Source organism: Crocodylus siamensis, chromosome 4 (assembly GCF_052110815.1).
Source record: "Crocodylus siamensis isolate JL-2025a chromosome 4, ASM5211081v1, whole genome shotgun sequence".
In the NCBI taxonomy this organism is placed as follows: domain Eukaryota; kingdom Metazoa; phylum Chordata; order Crocodylia; family Crocodylidae; genus Crocodylus; species Crocodylus siamensis.
The window spans coordinates 158,745,988-158,765,458 of record NC_143398.1 but is presented as its reverse complement, the minus strand read 5'-3'; the positions used below and the strand labels follow the sequence as shown (position 1 = coordinate 158,765,458).

Below are 19,471 nucleotides of genomic sequence, written 5' to 3'. Positions count from 1 at the left end.
ACTGAGTCCATTTCTAGGCATCCTGCATTGCTGGTACCCTCCAGCCCTTTGGCCATACACAGGCTGCCCTTATCTTGGGTTCAGACCATTCTCCTCCCCCAAGGCGGCATGTACCCTGGGGCTGACTTGAGAAGCTGAGATCCTTTGTCTTTGGCTTTTCCTTGGAGAGGGAACATCTGGCAATGCAGCATGCCCTGGAGGGAAGCACTTCCCTGTTCCAGGGCTGCTAACAGCCTCCCTCTACTGTCTTCCAGGGCCAAGGCGCCATCCCAGAAGGGTCGGCCTGGGGGGATCTTGGCATGTTAGAGAGGATCCCACCCCTTCCTTCCCTCTGGACTTGAGGGAGCTATCAGGGGAAGGGAGGAAGATGCATGTTGCTGGTATGACTGCTTACCAGAGAGTCCTAGGGGCTGCATAGAGGGGGCCCAGGGGCTGCACAACAGTCCATGATGCCAAAGCATGACCTGGTGACAGCCTGGGCCCCTTGAAGAAGCTACTCCCTGGCTGGCTCAGGACACGATGGCAAGGGTGTGTCAAGTGGCAGGGGGCCAGGCAGGACCCAGTCTGGGAGCTTGCTTTACCTCTGCTCTGATGTGGCGGGGCCCAGACACTCTGGGTGTGGCAGCGTCTGAGAGCCCTGGAGGTGGGTGGCAAAGAGCAGCTGGCTATGGGAGACTTCCCCTCCCCCCTGCCCCTATAGAGCAGGCAGAACCAGACAGGGAAGGAGAAAGCCTCAAGGTTAAAAGAGCCACTGAAGGAAACTTGAACCTTCCCTAGGAAGGTCACAAACACCACTGCTGGTGGGAGGGAAGGCAGGAAGGAGCTGACAGGGGCTGCAGGAGGGGGCTGGGCCATATCCCAAAGCCATGCCCTTCCCCTGCCCCCAGGACAGAACTCCAGTGCCCTGCCTTTCACTGAGTTTTCAATAGTGCAGCCAGCGCTTTGCACTGGGGATCAGCCCGGGCCAGTGGGGACAAGGGCCAGTCTTGTACTCATGTCCCACTGGAGCAGAATTGGAGGGAAGGGGGCTGGGATGGGGCCATGATGCCAGGCCTGCTGCCTCTTGGAAATGTTTCCTTTTTTTAAAGGGAGAATTGCTAAGAAGACTGGAGAGGCTGCAGGGTCCTGTTTGCAGGCCCCAAATTAGGGGTTTGGGTTCTACCCCAGCTCTGGTCCTGTTGGTGGGCAAGCCCCTTCCCCTCTGTGCCTCAGTTTCCCATTGCCCTTTCTATTCTTCCTAGTGTCCCTATCATGGCCCACACCCAGCCCTACCCTAAAGATCCTTCAGCCTTTGTCTGATCAGTACAGTCAGTCCTTTCCTATGGGTCTCCCCAACCAGGAATGAGGATAAATCCTACTGTAACCTGGGTTTTTTATCGCCTCCCACAGTTGCTCTGCCTGGGGAAGGTTGGGGGGGGGGATGCTTTGCTTTGCTTTGCAGTTCAGCAGGTGCTCAGCCCCCTCTGGTGGCAAACTGGGGGTACAGCAGTGTAGTTTTGAGTCAGCTCTGATCTACCAGGCTTGAGAGTGGGGTTCTCTAGTTATGGCCCTAAGTTGTGGCCCTAGCAAGGGTTGGCCTGCATGACTTGAGTTCAGTCACTTTACTGCTCTGTGGCCCCATCTCCTTGCTGGGGGTCCATGACCCAACTCTTTCTTGCAGTGGCTGTGGGGGTTTGACATGGGCAAAGTGCTGGGGTGGGGAAAACTCTGGAAGAGCCATGTGCAATGTGCATGAAGACCTCCAGGTGCTTGTCTCATTCACTGGAGCTCCCCCTGCCCTCCCACAGCTGACTTACTACACACTTACTAGTGTGCGAGCTGTGGCAGGGCCAGGCGTAAAAACCAGGAGCCCTGAGCCCTGATCAAGCCTCTAGACTAATGATTCTCAGCCTGGGCCCAAGGCATCCTGTGGTGCTGTGAGATCCTTCTAAGTGTGCCTCACAATATTAGCACTGTGGGGTGGGCAAACGCCTCCACAGGACTCGTGAGCTAACCCCAGAGATTTCCAGTAGGAATCCACAATCTGGGGGTCATCATTGACTCCAAGATGAACATGGGCCAGCAGTGTGGAGAGGCAGTTAGGAAGGCCAACCATACCTTGGCATGCATCCAAAGATGCATCTCCAGCAGGTCCAAAGAGGTGATCCTCCCCCTCTATACGGCACTGGTCAGGCCGCAGCTGGAGTACTGCATCCAGTGCTGGGTGCTGCACTTCAGGAGGGATGTGGACAACATGGAGAGGGTCCAGAGGAGGGCCACTCATATGATCAGGGGACAACAGGGCAGGCCCTATGAGGAGAGGCTACGGGACCTGAACCTGTTCAGCCTCCAAAAGAGAAGGCTGAGGGGGGATCTTGTGGCCTGTTATAAACTAGTCAGGGGGGATCAGCAGGCATTGGGGGAGTCACTGTTCCCCCGAGCACCGCCAGGAGTGACCAGGAATAACAGTCACAAGCTGGCAGAGGGTAGGTTTAGGTTAGATATCAGGAGGCGCTACTTCATGGTCAGGGCGGCTAGGGTCTGGAATCAACTTCCAAGAGAAGTGGTGCAGGCTCCTACCCTGGGGGTTTTTAAGAGGAGGCTGGATGAACACCTTGCTGGGGTCATTTGACCCCAGTACTCTTTCCTGCCATGGCAGGGGGTCTGACTAGATGATCTGCTCAGGTCCCTTCCGATCCTAGAAACTATGAAACTATGAAACAATGTCAAAAGCACTCTGCCCTGCTATGGACTTGCTGAGTTCTTTACAACAGCCAAATTGCTCTAGTATTTTTCTGTAATAAAAATAAAAACGAGTGAAAACAAAGAGCTGGAATTTTCTGGGAGTGTCTTGAGTCTAGCGTGGGGTATTTAGAGTCTAAAAAGGTTGAGAACCACTGCCCTAGACCATGCTCTGTTGCAGAGCTGGGAGAAGACCCCAGAGGTGTTGATGTATCTTTTAGGTCACTTTAGGTCAGTAGGGGCCAATTTTTTTGGTAGACATGTCACAAATTACCCCTGCACCCTCCCCGAGTGATATCTGATCCACTTCCCCTGCCCAATCTGATGTTCTACTTTCTGCTGTCTGTTCTATGCTCCCTGCCTCATCTGCTGCTCTGCTGCCTTTTTCTTGCCCTATTTGCTACCATGGCTGCCCATGCCACTTGTGGCACTCATGCCACAGGTTGGCCACCTGCACAATATGCTCCCTTCCAGGGCTGGGGAAGAGCTCAGGACTTCTGCCTCTGTACTAGCTGCTGGAGCACACAGCTCCACAATGTTTGCGCTGTTTATATTCTCCTGGTTCTGTTGCTACTGCGTTCCCTACACAGTGGCTGCTTCCCCGCAGGAGGGGCCCAGCACCCCACCAGAAAGGTCACTCCTATCCCTGGTACAACCACCACACCTCCAGCGACCTTTTTCCTTCCAGCCCAAACACGTGCCCTGCAGGCAATCTCACACCCCTGCTATCCTTGCACCTGGCAGTCCCAGGCTGTTAAACATTAGACCCATGTTAAGAGCAGTGCCCGCTCCCTTAGGAAGGGGGAGGGGACAGCTTATACATGCCCTTGGGATCTTGCTGTAGTGTCCTATCCCCCACCTGCCAGAACATCTCTGTCTGGTTGTCCTCCTCCCCAGTGCCCGTCAGGCCCCCCTGGGGCACATCACTCCAGGAGGATGGTGGGGTAAGACCAGGAGATCCATGCCATGGGGCAGGGGCACTATCTCCACTCCTTACCCCAAGCCTGGACCCCCACAGGCTTTAGACAATGGCTGTGGAGGGGAGGTGACCCACCAGGGACACTGCCCAGGCCAGGATGGGCCTTGCTTTCCTTTCCCTGCCCTGCCTCCCCCTGCTGCTCTGGGTTCACCACCAAGGGCCAAGCAGCCCTTGGGCAGGCTCCTGGAGTGTCTTGGAGTAGTGCTCCCCCCATGCACTGCCCTGAGCAACCTGCACCTAGGCAGCCACACAAAGCAAGGCCAAGGTTACCTGGCAACTGGGTCTCTGGGCAACCAGTGTCCTTGGCACCCCTTCCCCCAGGTGCAGCAGGCAAAGGGCACTTGGAAGCAGGGAGAGCACCCTGCAGCCCTTAGTAATCCAGTGGCAGGCTGAAAACCATGGGGAGTGAAGGGCGAGGGGCATTAAGTAGCTGAGCCCCAGTCAGCCTACAGGATTTGTATCTCCAGGGGCCAAACCACTCCTTGAACCAGGACAAAGGCCTAAGCACTGTCTGTGAACCAGCTTCAGGGTGGGGGCTGGGGGGAGACTCGCAGAGCCGGTGTCCCATGGGCTCTCCAGGGATAAAAACCAGGCTGTTTAGCTCTAACACAGAACCAGTGTTCAGCACTGGTGTTAAAGCAGCCCCTCTACTAGCTAGCAGCACAAATAGGTTCTTCTCTTCCATGCAGAGTTGATACAGCCAGCTGAAACATTACGCTCCATTCCTCCCTGACACCAATGCTGGGATGCTACATCTGGTGCGTCAGCTATACTCTGACCACAAGGGACCCCAATCCAGAGGTTTCTGGCTAGAGGGTCTTGCCCCTCCACTCTGGGTCAGACCAATCACCATATCTGGGGTCAGGAAGGAATTTTACCCCATAGTCAGATTGGTGTGGATCGTGGAGTGGATGCGGGGGAGGGTTCCTTTCCTCTGTAGTGGGGACGTAGCCTTGTACCAGGGACCTCTTGAGCATATACTTTTAAGATTTCATAGAAGCAGGATGTTGGCTGCTGTGGTTCCCCTAGTTTACCTGTGGCAGATTAAGGTGTTAAGTCTGTGTTGTGTCAGGGTTGACAGTAGTCTGATGCAGAGTTTAAATTATGGATGGCATAGGGCTGATCCTGCCACCAGGGAGAGGGTGGGACTAGATGACCTCTGGAGGTCCCTTCCAGCCCTACTTCTCTATTACTCTATAACCCAGCTGAGAGCTAATGGGGGCACAGAGGAGCCTACACCTGTCTGCTTTTCAGATTCTTACTGGAGCAGCTGGCATGGGAAACTGGATGATTGGAGCTCAGGGGTGATCCAGATGGCCAATGCCTGTATATACCCTGGGGGGGGAAGCTAAACCTCTGCAGGTCTTGGGTTTGTTCTTGGGATGGCTGATATAACTCCCATCCCTAGCTCTTGCCTTTGCAGCAGGAAGTATTGGCCCCAGGATCAAATGCTTTCCGATCTGAGGCCAGAGATAGAAGGGAGCTGCAACAGGGGCTGTACTCAACCTGGCATCACACCTCTGCCTTTTCCCCGCAGGTGGTGAAGGTCTTCAGTGAAGATGGCACCTGCCGCTCTGTGGAGGTCACAGCGGGTGCCACAGCACGCCATGTCTGTGAGATGCTGGTGCAGAAGACCCATGCCCTCCATGATGACAGCTGGTCCCTGGTGGAGTTGCACCAGCACCTGGCACTGGGTGAGAAGACAGGCACATCCCAGGGACATCTGGTATAGCCAGCTTGTATGGCCACCACTGTATGACTGGTGTGCAACTTCAGGCTCAAAGGGTGGGGGGACAAGCACAGCCAGCTCTGTGCATATGGAACCAGGAACATGCAAACACATTTATGCAACTGGGTGCTTGGGGCTGGGTGGGACTCACCTGGCCAGCTCTGTATGCACCCACAGGCAAACATCTGCATGCAGCCACAGGCTGGGGACATATCAAATCAGAGACCCTCAGCAACCATAGCTGAAGCTTCTGTTGCTTGTGGCGAGTGACCCACTGGCACAGCTGGGAGTAGGTAGCAAAGCACTGTCATTGCTGTAGCCACCTCTAGAGGGAGACAGGGAGGCATCAGCTAAGCCAGAATGGTATGGTGCAAAACAGCAGGCAAGGCTGTTCCTAACATGAGATTTTCCCCTTTGCAGAGCGGTGCCTGGAAGACCATGAGTCTGTGGTGGAGGTGCAGTCCACTTGGCCTGTGGGGGGGGACTGCAAGTTTTTTTTCCGGAAGAACTTTGCCAAGTATGAGCTGTTCAAAAGCTCCCCAGTAAGTGCATGCTGGGGACCTGCCTGATACAGACACTGGGATTCAATCAGGTTCCCTTGTTCTAGCTGGTGGGATGAAGTCAGTGTGTCCCACCAAGTCTCAGGGGGCAGGATGCCCAGAGAAGATCCCTGGCACAGAGAATAGCTTAGCCTCAGGGCTCTCAGCCAACCTAGACCGTGCATCAACCCTGATCAGAGGGGAGAAAGGTGCTCACTGGAGGGGTCCCGGAGTTGCCATATTCTTGGAGGATCTGTCTGCTTTCCCCTCCCCAGACTTCTCAGGCATTTGAATTTGTTCAGCTAGGGATGTGCACCAAACACTTAATGCTGCTGGGTTTGAGAGTTTCCCTCCTGCTGCGCAGAGATCAGCAGGAGGGGTATGCCAACTTGCCAGCTCCTCAGTGTGTTAAGTCCTGCCTGTTGTAAGTCCAGTGGTCCTGCCTCAAGGGAAGCTGGTCTGACTCCTACCAAAATGTCAGCTGTTGCTGTGATGCCTCATCTCTGCCCCAGAATCTCTGCTAACCATCTTCTCTTTCCCTGCTCTCAGCAGTCCCTGTTCCCTGAGGTGATGGTCTCCAGCTGCCTGGATGCCAACAAAGGCATGACCCACTCAGAGCTCATCCAGGTGCTCACTCCTCTCTCCCTTCCTTGCAAGCCACCCCTGCTGGTCCCCAGGTCTGATCCTTGGGCATGTGGGAATGGTCCATCAGAAAGGCACCCATGTGGCTGGACCCTGTAAGCAGGCATCATGCCAGCTTGTGGCACCATGGGGCCAGGAGTGGAGGGAGAATGCACCTGGGCTGAATCCAAGGAACTACCAGGCAGAGTGCTGAATGCCACAGTTTGATGCCCTGACAACAGCAGGCATGGGGCCCATGTTAAGTATTACTAATCTACTCCCCCCCGCCGCTGGCATCCTTCTTCCTACCACCCCCACCTTGCTCTCCTCTCCTGCAGAACTTCCTCAACTCTGGCAGCTGCCCAGAGATCCAGGGCTTCCTGCACCTGAAGGAGGCTGGGCGCAAGGTCTGGAAGCGGTTCTATTTCTCCCTGCGGCGCTCAGGACTTTACTACTCCACAAAGGGCACATCCAAGGTGAGGCTGAAGCCCTGGGGTGGGGGTGGGTGCCATTCAATGCTTCCTTACCTCAGCACCACCAGGAGGTGCCCCAAGGGGGTGGGGGCTACAGACTACCTATGACCATAGCTCTCCTATAGATGTCGCTGACCCTAGTTATCAGGGGTCTAGCTCTGAATCACAGGTTCCTTACCACTCCAACTAAGGGAACATCTTCCTTAGCTGGCAGCAGTAATAGGCTCTTATCTCCAAGTGACACTGATGCTACACTGATATAATGATCCAGGCCCACAGGGAACAGCACTGTCTCCTTCTAGTGGTGGCCAGACCACATGCAGAGGTTGTGGTGCCTTGCTACCACTGGACCATGGCCAAATAAGTGGGAGGTTGGGGGATTCTGACCAGGCAATTCAATCCAGAAACCCCTGCTGTAACAACCCAGTGAATGTGTCACTAATGAACAGCTGCTGTGGCTCTTAAAGAAGAACTGGGTTTGAACTCATGACTGTTTAAAGCCATATGATTCACTCCTTCATGCTGTGTGGGGCTGCACTTATCCTGGGCCCCGCAGTAGCCCTGGTCAGGATCAGGGGTCTGCTCTGCTGTATAAATTCGCTGAGGGCTCGGATATCCTAGTAACCAACTAGCTTTTCTCTGTTTTCTCATCCCCTACTCTCTACACTGTGACCCTGGGCATTTAAGTCTCCAGTGCTCAGTCAGTGTAGTGACCCTGGGCATTTAAGTCTCCAGTGCTCAGTCAGTGTAGTGTCCTGGTGCTCTGCTGGGAGCTGGACAGGGTTGGCCTGCCCCACCCCTTTGCCCCTGCACCGTGACTGCCCCCTTAGCGCAGCACATGGCTTTCCTCCCTGGGAGTCACTGTGGACAGTCTGCTAAAAACATCAGCTCAGTGCTCAGCAGCCATCAGAAAGACAAACAAATGTTAAGGATTATTAAGAAGAGAATTGCAGACAAAACAGAAAGCATCATTATGCCTCTTTAGAAATGCATGGTGTGTTCACCTCATGAATACTGTGCTCAGCTCTGGTCCTCACACCTCAAAAAGCATAGAGAAGAACTAGAGAAGGTCCAGAGAGGAGCAACAAGGATGATTAGTGGTAAGGAGGGGTTTCCATATGAGGAAAGTCTAAAGAGGACAGGCCTATTTGGTTTAGAAAAGGTATGCCTGAGGGGGGACATGAAAGGACTTACAAAATACTAAATGGTGAAGAGAAAGTAAACAGGGATTTATTATTTACTGTCTCTCACAAAACAAGAACTAGGGGGTCACAAAATGAAACTAGTAAGTGGTAAATTTAAATCTAATAAAAGGAAGTTCTTTTTCACACAGCATGTCATCCAAGTGTGAAAGTCACTGCCACGAGGGGTTGTGAAAGCTGACAATTTAGTCAGATTCAAAAAGAGATAAGACAAATTTTTGGATGAAAGGGGCATTGGTAGCCTCTATCCTCAGAAGTTAAAGATGGGATGTTAAGGACACAGCCTCTGAAACAGAACTTCCTAGACCTTAAATGCTGGAGTCTGTAAGTGAGAGGAACAATGAGGAAAAAAACCTGGTCATATCCAGTTCCCTCCCCCTTTTAGCATCTGCTCTCTGCCACTGCATGACACAGGAGACTGGTCAAGATGGACATATGGCCTGATCCAGTATGGCAGTTCTTATATTCTTATGTTCTTCCCCAGGACCCCCGGCACCTACAGTATTTCGCTGACCTCAATGAGTCCAACATCTACTACATTACCCAAGGCAAGAAGTACTATGGCACACCCACCGAGTACAGCTTCTGCATCAAGGTGAGGAGCCCAAAACAACTGCCCCCTGAGGGGCCTCAGCTGGGCATGAGTCAATCCCTGCTTATGCAGGGCTAGATTCATCCTCAGTTTAAACCCAGCAGAAGTCAGTTGGGTTACACCAAAGTGAGATTTGGTCCAGGCTTCTGAGACCTTTAAGACACTTTCAAGGTTCAAGGGACTGGAGAACTGCAGCAATGGCATCTAGTGGTCAGAGCAAAGGAGGGCTGAGAGTCAGGATGTCTGAGTCCCAGTGTCAGGGATCAGGCGAGTGTAGCCTAGAGATAAGGCAGATGAGCCTGGGATGTAGGATGGTTGGGAGCCTCTGTCCAGCTTATATCCAGTCCAGGCCTGAACTCTTCTTGATTTAGGAAGCAGGCTGGCTTTCTGGGGTGAGGCCAGGATGCTGGACTCCTGGGTTCTGTTCCTAGTTGTCAGAGGCAGAAGGTCTAGAAATCAGGATTCCTAGGGGAGTAAGTCCTCATGGTTAGATCAAGGAGCTGGGATTCAGGACTCCTGGGTGCTTCTCCCAGCAGTCCCCCTTGGGGCTGCCGACTATAGAATGGGTCTAGGACTATCAGGAGCTCTTGTTAGCGGGCAGAAAGGGCCATGCTGCCCTCTCCTTGCCAGCATTGGGGACGGCACCATGCATTATTGCTGTTGCTTTGCCTTGCAGCCGTACAAGGTGCGCAGTGGCACAAAGGGCCTGAAGCTGTTCTGCAGTGAGGAGGAGCAGAGCCGCACCTGCTGGATGGCTGCCTTCCGTCTCTTCAAGGTATGTGTCCCCCAGCCCTACCCCTTTATCTGCTGAGATGCCAGCACCAACAGTGACACCTGCTGGTGGACCTGGGGCCTGCATGTCTGTGCCACCAAGGGCAACCCAGTGCCACCAGGGCTAATGCTGCTATTGAGCCCTTTGCACCAGTTTTGGTTCTTTCTCTGCTGATGCTGATAAATGCTGTCTCCTTCCCAGTATGGCGTGCAGCTCTACAGGAACTACCAGCAATCCCAGTCTGGGCACAGCCAGCTGGCGTGGATCGGCACCACACCCCTGGTAAGTACCTGGCCCTAACACATCTATGAGGGTGGCTTGGGGTTCCCCTAACAGCATCTCCACAGGACATTATTTTTAATAGCAGCCTTTTGCCCTGTCTCAGCAGGTTAAATGTTGCATTGTTCTAGGTTGACCCCCTTCCACATTCCCCATAGAAAGGGTATAGCCCAGGTTGGAATAGGGTCCGTGTGGACATATGCAAGCTGCTCACTGCCCCCATCACTCTAGGCTGGGGGTTTCCCTGGGCCATCCCCTCAGCATCTCCCTTTAGCACAGTGTAAAGTGTGCCCCCTCCCACTAGGGGCATGGGGGGAGGACAGATGGTCCAATATTAAAGTTGTAGCCTGGAACTTGAGGGCCTCACATTCAACTCCCTGCCCTGTCCCTTTCATCCTGAGCAAATTACTTATAGCTTCCCTTTGTGGGACCTGTGGAGGAAACATGCATCTGGCAACCCACACCTGGGTTCCACCAGGTTCCTTGTTCTCTGCAAGTCCTCTAGCACAGTGATTCTCAACCAGGATGCCTTAAGATCCTTTCAAGGGTGCCACAGGGTGTCACGCAATATTACCACTGTTAGGAGTGAAAACATGATGCACCAAATAAACCTAGAGTTATCAAATGGAAATGAATAATTGTGGTCCTTTCGAGTTCTTTGCAATAGAACACCCCCCCGGTCTATGATTTTTCTGTGGTCAAATGAGTGAAAACTAAGAGTTGGCATTTTCCCAGGGTATCAGGAGTCCATCCAGGGATGCCTCAAGTCTAAAAAATTTGAGAACTACTGCTCTAGCTCTATCAACACCAGTGTTAACACTGGGCACAACATGTGAGTGCCTAGAGGCACTATGAAAGCCTCCCAGACAGAGCCAAGCAAAACACAAAAGGTTTTCCTTCTTCCTTCCACATCTGGCCTTGGTGTGCCCTTGGGAGCCCAGTCCCTAGGGAGAATGGACAACTGTACTACAACTCCCACAGGGCAGTATTTCTAAATAGAAATACTTTGCCATGGAGCAGTGAGGTTTTCACAAATTCCCAGGTATAAGGAGACACTTTTCATGAAAAAAAATTCCTTTATTGGAAACACCAGTTTTCCAACCCCACTGTCAATGGAAAGTCTTTGACCAGAACTTCATCCAAGCTAACCCAACACATTTCCAACCAGTGGGAGCCCCTAGTACCCACTCCCCAGCAGGATATCTTCTATGCTTGTACAAGCAGAACCAAAGCCGGGATGGCCACAGACCTCCACCCCTGCCCTTCCATAATTATACAGACCCAGAGCACAGGACAGGAAGCTCACTGGCTCTGCCCAAGGCAAGTTGCTTCCAGGCCCAGAATACCTCTCAGCCTCTTCAGCACCAGATAGACCCTTAAAGGGGGTACAGAGGAATGCACATCAAGTTCTTTCTGTACGGGCCATCTAATAGCATCACCATGTTGGGGGTGGCCCTTCTGGCCCAGCCTGAGACCAGTGAATCTCAAAGCAGTGAAGGCAGAAGGAGCAGGATAGGCCACATCTCAAGCTGGGCTAAAATGGTGTCAGCTTAAAGGACCCAGTCCATTCCCTGCTTTTAGGAGGGCTGCTCTTCCAGCTGGGGCTCAGGTTAGTGGGTCCTGAGCTCTTTGGAAATCTGTCCCCAGGATTCACTGGACAGCATCAAACCAGGGTAGCATCCGGCTGGGACCAAGAAACAAGAAGGCAGTTTGGTGGAGCAGAAAGAAGTAGCCAACACAGCCAGTTGGTCAGGAGACATGCCCTTTAGCACAGCCAGGGACCTGGGGCTATGGTGGGACTTCCTGAGAGAACTTGAGGCTGCCCTGAACAGATCCAGCTCAACACTGGGTGCCAGCCTGATGCAGCACTTCCCTACGGAGTATGACTCAGTACTGGCTTAAACAGCCACCTCTCTAAGCTGCTTGCAAAACAGTGACCTACAGAGCTTCAGACCCACACCTTTGGCCCTAAGCCCCCTTCCTCCTGCATATTGCTCCCCCTTGGCATCCAATCACCTGGGCTTCTCCATGCAGCTGTTGTTTCTGTCCCATAGAGGAGCGTGTCCGATAACACCCTTGTGGCCATGGATTTCTCAGGGTGTACAGGCCGGGTGATTGAAAACCCCACCGAGGCCCTGACTGCAGCCCTGGAGGAGGCCCAGGCATGGAGGGTGAGTCTGTGCTTCTGTGCAGAGCTGGAAGTCAGGAGCTTGGGGAAGTGAGCTCTGGCTGGAGCTAGACCTGTACGCCCCATCCAACCTCCTGCCACAAGCCTGGTTTGCTTGCTGCTCCCAGCCATGTGATATGCTAGATCACTTAACCCTTTTCAGGCAGCTGCTTAGCCTTGCTGCGTGCCAGATCTTTTTAAACTGCTTGAGTTAAACAGAACCCTGGAGCTGTGAGGCAACCATGGTGAACAGCCACACATTCACGTTCATCCTCAGTCAGGGCTAAACCTGGAGATGGCCTCAACAGCTGCAGATGCACGGTTCTAGGTGGTCATCATTCACCAACATCCAAGCTGGAACTCACTGGCTGGCTGGGTTGGAGAGCAGCCCGGGCTCCCTCCATAGAAAGCACTGGAGGACAAAATGAGGATTTGAAAATGAAATGCCATCATTTTGATTTTCCTGGTATGAAGTGGGGGAAATTTATCACAATCAAGCCTTTCCCCTAGGAAGAGCTAGTGAGATTGGGATTCTTTAGCTCCCGTCCTTGTACTTGTATGTAGTCAAGGAGGAAGAGCATCTCACAGGGGCAAATCGAGAAGGAGTGCAGCAGTGGGATCCCTCCCCTGGCTGTTCCATGTGAGCACTCAGTGTGGGGTCTGCTCCCCTGCTTTTGTGTGGGGAGCCCAGGTGGTGAGCACTGCCACAGCCACTTGTACCCCTTTGCCCTGCTGCTGAATTCAGCAGTGAGGACGAAAAGAGAAGGACAGACAGCAGCAGTGTTCATCCCCTGAGCCCCAGAGCTGTGCCAAAGCAGGGGCTCCCACTAGCCCCTGCTCTGTTCAGTTGGTGAGTTCAGAGCTCATTCATGCTGAGCCGGAGCCCACGTTGATGGGGCAGTGAGCTCAGAACTCACTGTGCATCCATGGCACACCTGAAGCAGCAGGGGAAGGCTGCAATCCCCTTGCCCAGTTCCTGGGTCTGCTACAACCAGCTCAGAGTGGCTGCTGGGCCTGTGAGCTATTCTGAGCTCCAGACAGTGCCTTCAGATGTGGCTTCCTTGGTGCAGCTCCATCTGCATCCAGATGAACCCTCAAGGAGCTTAAAGGCAGGGAAACCTTGCCAGCATGGTAGGGCTGCAGTAGAGGTGAGTGCAGCTGCTCTGTGAACCTCCCACTCCTGTAGGCCTTGCTCCAGTTGTCTCCAGCTTTGCTCTGTCTTCACCACCAGGTCTGACTATCACTATCAGTCTTATTTCTTGTTTTACTTGCCATTAAAAGAGCACAGAGATAAGACCTAATAATAATGAAACCCCAGTAATACCCAATCCTTCCTTTTGCATGCCACAGAAGAAGACAAGTCACCGCTACAGCCTCCCAACACCCTGCCAGAGCTCCCCGCTCAGCATAGGTGAGTTGAGACTCCCACACCCCTTTTGACTGCTTGAGGGATGTGCAGGATTCTGGGCCTGGACAAAGGTGAATGAGCCAGCATGAGCCCAGTGTCCTTGTACTTTGTGCCCAGTGCCAGCTGGGAGTGAAATACTTGCACATGAGAATGGACATGTGTTGCCCATACGCCGCATTGGGGCAAACCACGTGGAGGCAGCCTGAATCAAGGCCCTTCCTGCCTTCAGGTCTGATGAGCTTCAAGAGTCACACCACCAAGTGTGCCCCAAGGGATATTTCCACACCTTGGGTTATCAAGGAATTACAGAGCTGGATCAAAGCTATCCCTGCTCCTGGCTCTTCCATTGCTGCCAGCTAGAGAATGCACTACTGAAAGTGTGTCAAATTCACCACCTGAATTCACTGCAGGGCTCCTTGTGGGCCAGATCTGGCCTAGGGCACGTGGTGGCTCCAGCTGTAGCTCCAGCTTAGGGCATGTGGCAGCAGCAGGGCTGGTGCCAGAAGAAGTAGAGCAAACATGGTAGTAGCAACAGGCCAAGTGGCTGCAGGACAACTGGGGGCTGTATCAACCCTTGCTGCCCTCCTGCCACTGATTGCTGTGTCCACCAGTGCCCAAAGGCCTCAGATTCTAGGGCAGACCATGCCCCCCCTGGCCATGCCCCACAACTCCATGACCCATCAGTAGCCTGGCAGGTCAAATAGAGCAGCTCCATGGGCCACATCTAGTCCACAGAGTCTGTTTGACACCCCTGCCCTAGTGGCCGAGGCCCTGGCTTGGGACTCAGGAGAGCTAAATTCCCTTCCTGTCTATGCCACAAATTCCCTGCATGACCTTGGACAAGTCTGTTCATCTGTCTGTGCCTGGATTTTCCCTCTTACCATTTGTTTTGCTTACTGAGACTCTGCTCTCTGAGGCAAGCACTTTCTTTTCCTGTGTGGTCTGTGGAGCCCTGAGCACAGCTGGGGCTCTGATCTCAGTGCCTGCAGCTAGACCAGGTTCTCATTTACTTATTGTACTGCAAGGATTTTGAGGGGCCACAAACATGAGCCAGAACCCACTGCAGCAGGCAGTGTACAAACACAAAACCAAAGGACAGTTCCTGCCCCACAGAGCTTACTTATCATCTCAGTAAAAAGCCACAGACACACGACACTTTTAAGTCTGCCACCCTGCAGTGAGAAATTTTTCTGAGGGGAAGGATTTATGAGAGAGACAAATAAAAGCATTTCCCCCCACTAACACTTCCTTTGTTCCCAGCCATCCATCGAACCCAGCCATGGTTTCACGGGCGGATTTCAAGAGAGGACTCACAGCGATTGATCATCCAGCAGGGACTAGTAGACGGGTACGGGAACTCCAACTGCTCTCTGTTAACCCAGAGTGGGAGTTAACTCAAAGGACTTGCTGCTACAGGATGTTAGTGAACACAAGGGCTTAACAAGAACCCCAAAGAAACTAGCTCAGTTGTGCCAACATCTACAGTTTTAGCCTCTATCTATTTGGTATGAAAGCCCCAGTTCTGAGATTCAAGTGATGATGTGGAGCAGTGATTCTCACTCAGGGTGCTGGGGCACCCTGGGGTGCCACCAAATCCTTTGAAAGATGCTGGGAGATGTGAGGAGGTAAGTAAGGAGGAAACAAGCAGATAAAACCCAGGCTCAAGCCAGTCCCTGCCTGGCCAGTCCTCCACCCCTATTGCCCTTTGCAAAGAGGTAAGCACTGCACTATACATACATTCATTTTTTAAATTGGGTGCCACCCAATTCACAAAAGTTATGGAGGGGTGCCCTGAGTCCAAAAAAGGTTGAGAACCACTGATGTAAAGAAATGGGTTACTTTTTAAAAAAAGCGAGATTGTAGCCTTTGTAGTCATTGATAAAAATTGTCACACATGACCCAGAAAGCTTGAAAACCAGAAGGCCAACATCAACCCTCCCCACAAGCAACTTAAGAAATAGTCTTGAGATCTTTAAGCCCATCTCGTAATATTTTTGAGAACATTACTCTTGTTTTTTGAACAGCTGGCACTTGCAGTACTAGATAATATAAGCTCTAGCAGCTGTGTTAGGGAAGATACAATGAGGAGGGCATCCATTCTTTATGCTTCTGGGAACCCACCAGTGTTAGTTGTCATGAGGAAATCCTCACTTCTTGGTGCAGGGTTGTGCTGTTAAGCAGGATTTCATGCCTTCTTGTTTTCTGTCACAGGCCCCTGGCAGAGATGAGACCTCTGGCAGGACTTACTGCACCCTGTAGCCCTGACAGGAGCTTTAGCTGCTTTCAGCAGTGTCCCAGGTGTGGCTGTGCTGTTTTCAGCTGAGCTTACCTGCAAAATTGAATGCTTCTCAGGCCACCCCTGGTGGGCAGCAGATGGTGGGTGGGCAGGGGCAGCATGTGGGTCACATCCCTTCCATGTGTCTTCCAGGGTGTTCTTGGTTCGAGACAGCCAGCGGAACCCCAAGGGGTTCGTCCTGTCCTTGTGTCATCTGCAGAAAGTCAAGCACTATCTCATCCTGCCAGTGAGTACCCCTTCCTCCTCTCCACAGATACTCTAACCTGCAGGGGCAGGGGAATTAGTTCTGGGGGGACTTCCAGCCAGTCCCAGCAGGGGATGTTGTAGGAAGCAGGGTAGACCACTGACCATGGGAAGTTCACTGCTGCTCCTGTCCCAGCCTGTCTCAGCAGGGGGTGGTGTTGCAAGCAGGGCAGGAGCCCTGGTGGGGGAAGCTCTTGACATCCTGCAGAGCTCCACAAGCCAGAGGTAGCCCCAGGAAAGATCCCAGCCATGTGGGTACCACCTCTGGCCAGCATAGGCAGTGAGCAGAGCCCCATGTAACAAGGGCCTGATACCTGCCCCCTGTTTCTCTGCAGAGCGAGGAAGAAGGGAGACTTTACTTCACCATGGATGACGGGCAGACGCGCTTCACTGACCTCATCCAGCTGGTGGAGTTCCACCAAATCAACCGGGGCATCCTGCCCTGCAAGCTCAGACACTACTGCACCTGCGTAGCCTTGTGACAGGCCCGGTGTGCAGTGGGCCTCCTGGCTGGGCCTCCATGAGCCACAGCCAACAGGCAGTGAGCAGGATCTCTGGACTTGAGCTCCAGGATCAACTCCAATTGTGTGACCATCCCCTGCTCTGCCTGGGCCAAGCCCATGGCACCAGGCAGGGAAAGGACTGGGCTGGGGCCCTGTAATCTACAGGGTGTAGCCAGTACCAGGAGAAGGTCCCAGTAAGGTAAGCGCCAGGATGGCACCTCTGGGAAGGACAACTCTGAGGAGCCTGAACATGAAGCAGGGAATCACAGTTCAGGAAGGGGTGCCTTGTCCGGGGCTTCCAGGAGACTAAGGCCTCAGAGTGGTAGTGGGGGCTTATGCCCCATATCTCTCTGCCCCATATCCTTCTGCTATGGTATCCTTCCATCTGCACCCCACTGTCCCTTTAATTCTGCTCTACCCTGTATGTCTGTACTCTCATATCTCTCTGTCTCTTCAATCCTCCTCCCCAACTTCTGTCACCCTGGTATCCCTGGCCCCTGCATCTTTCTGCACCTGTACTGTTCTACCCTGGCCCACCTCTGCCCCTTGGTTCCTCTACCCTTGTAAGCCTCCCCTACCTTCCACTCTGTATCCCTCCCTCTCCATCACCCTGCACCTCCCCACTCCATATCTTTCCACCTTGTCTTCCTCCCTCCACCACCAAATCCCTCTGGCTAGTATCCTTCCACTCCTGTAACCCTCCTCACCAGTATCTCTCTGTTCCTGTCTTTCCCTTCAATTCTTGGCCTTTTGGCTAAGATGAAGTGACAACTTAATCATACACATGCATGCTACTTATATCATGCATCTTTCTCCTCCTTGTTTCACTCCATATCTCTATCCTACCTTACTTTCCCCTGTATCCTTTCCAGCCTAACCCTCTCCACCTCGTGTTCCTCCCCCCCAAGCCACTGTACAGCTTTGGTTCCTAGAGTTTCCCCTCCCTGCCAGCTTCTCAGTGCTCATCATTGTATTATTTGCTGTTGAGCGTGAGCAGGGTGTCTCTCCTTTTCCTGCAGGGCACTGAGGGCTGGTCCTGTTCAGTGTCCCTACTGCCTCCCCTCTGACAAGCCTGTGGCTGAATGCTGGGCTTTGCACCCTTCCTTCTGGGCAGCAGCAGCCCCAGGGATTGGTTCTTTGTAACTGGGAGGTCTCCCCTACTCATGTACTTTCTCTCTGGGGCTGGGTCTCTTCTAGCCAATGCTCCCCAGGGGCCAGGCTCAGGGGCCTTCTGGGTTGGCTCTGCAGGTCTTACTTCCTTTTCTCATAGTGGGGCCAGGGTGACTCAACCTCACCTCAAGACATAAACGAACAGCTTTCATTGATATCTGAGTCAAGGTCCTTCCATGCACTGAGCTCCCCCTCCATCATTTCTCAACCATGGGGTTGCTGGCGGCTACATGGCTGGTGCAGAGCTCACTCCCATGCTTCTGGGATGGGCCTCTGCCCCAGAGGCAGTATTCAGGGCTGGCTGGGAACAGGGGATAGTAATGCACCAAGCCAGTACTGCACCAGCACCAGAGGTGTCCATGGTGTGCCAGCATTGACGGCAGACAACATTCGGGCTTGTGCTGGCATGTCTGATGTTGCTCACAGGCCTCTGGGAGGAAGGCTTGCAGAGGAGTGAGCTGGAAGCTGTTGCCAGTCAGGTAGCTGGGCCTTACTTAAAGAGTGGGGAAAGAAGGTCTGGTCTCCCTGACTCAGATGTGGATGTTGGAAGGAACTTGGGACTGAGTGTCATGGACAGCCCCAAAGGAGGTGAGGAGCTTTGATGGGGAAAGCTGGCCTTGCCTTACCCCTCCCATCTACCCTAGGGCTTTCCCTTCTTGGACATCTCTGCAGCATCTCTTCAGGCTGCCACACCTTGGGAATGGGTTTGTGCACAGGCCTGGAAAGTCACTTGTTGCCATCAGCCTGGGACTGGGGTGCCAACTGCCCTGCCGGGGTGCTTGCAATGAGCTGTTTCCTAGCACAAGCATTTAATTCCCCCCAGCAGAGACCCACACCCTTCCAAAGCCAGCCTTATCTGGGGTGTCCCTAGCCTCCAAGGCACTAAAGGACCACGTGGAGCAGAGAGAAGGGAGACAACTGTGACCCATTCTTCCTCTAGAAGTGCTGGCTGGCCACACAGAGAGGCCGATACACCCTACAGCCTCAGCTAAGAGAGCTGGGCTCGTAATTCAAGCAGTAGATTCCTATGTGAGGATCTTGGGTTCAACCTACTCAGGGCTGGTGGTACCAGAACCCCTCAGGGGATGGGTAAGTTGGACCCTGGCTTTGCCAAGAGGGTATTGTACATATAAGAGAGGCCAGTCGAACTGTGATGTGTTTTATACAAGTGAGAATAAATGTTATTTTTTCATAACCTTGCTTTTGTTTTGTACAAAAAAAGAAGGAAAAATAAAACAACCTTCCCCCAGATTAGCACTGATCCTTGTATGCAGACAGAGCTCTCTATTTATATCTGCTCCCAAATCAAGTCACGGCAAATAAAGCTCATGTATTGCACACCTGGCTGCTCTGCTTTTCTTGCTGAGGTGGGGGAGGGAGGGGAGGTGGGAAGCCGTGAGAGGAGGCCAGTTGGGGTTCCAGTCACCATCTAGCACGGAGTGGAAAACCTTCATCTCTGTGTGGTGTATAATACTCATCAGAGCACAGGAGAGGTTCCATGCAGGAGTCAGCTAGCAAAGGGTTAAGGATAAAGGTGGGCTGTTAGGCAAAAGAGGTCTTTTCAGGAGCCAGGACTCATAGGTTTTTCTCGCAGCAGTGCTCTTGGCTCCCTGGCTGACACTTGGCCCCTCACCCTGAATAAAGCTGGATCTCAAGAGACCTGAATTCAATCTCTCCTTCTACCACTCACTTCCTGCATGATCCAAGCAAGTCACTAAACCTTTTTGTGCCTCAGTTTCCCCACATACCCCATGGGGATGGTTCTCCATTGCTCATA

The 19,471-nt window shown here is 52.9% G+C and overlaps 1 protein-coding gene across 8 annotated transcripts in view; it reads left to right on the top strand.

Annotated features, from left to right (window-relative positions):
• The window catches only part of GRB7 (growth factor receptor bound protein 7), a 53,160-nt gene extending 34,128 nt beyond the window's left edge, over nucleotides 1-19,032 (top strand). For 6 of the 8 annotated variants that reach the window (XM_090044504.1, XM_090044503.1, XM_090044501.1 and 3 more), the window contains 12 exons: nucleotides 5,238-5,394; nucleotides 5,850-5,971; nucleotides 6,518-6,595; nucleotides 6,928-7,065; nucleotides 8,749-8,859; nucleotides 9,533-9,631; nucleotides 9,830-9,910; nucleotides 11,962-12,078; nucleotides 13,425-13,485; nucleotides 14,743-14,830; nucleotides 15,911-16,004; nucleotides 16,357-19,032. In XM_090044504.1, the coding sequence (XP_089900630.1) occupies nucleotides 5,238-5,394; nucleotides 5,850-5,971; nucleotides 6,518-6,595; nucleotides 6,928-7,065; nucleotides 8,749-8,859; nucleotides 9,533-9,631; nucleotides 9,830-9,910; nucleotides 11,962-12,078; nucleotides 13,425-13,485; nucleotides 14,743-14,830; nucleotides 15,911-16,004; nucleotides 16,357-16,503 (1,293 nt within the window). In that variant the 3' untranslated portion in view covers nucleotides 16,504-19,032. The remainder of the gene's footprint in view (nucleotides 1-5,237; nucleotides 5,395-5,849; nucleotides 5,972-6,517; nucleotides 6,596-6,927; nucleotides 7,066-8,748; nucleotides 8,860-9,532; nucleotides 9,632-9,829; nucleotides 9,911-11,961; nucleotides 12,079-13,424; nucleotides 13,486-14,742; nucleotides 14,831-15,910; nucleotides 16,005-16,356) is intronic. The other 2 variants (XM_090044502.1, XM_090044505.1) reach the window with 2 other exon arrangements.
• The last annotated feature ends 439 nt before the right edge of the window (nucleotides 19,033-19,471 follow it).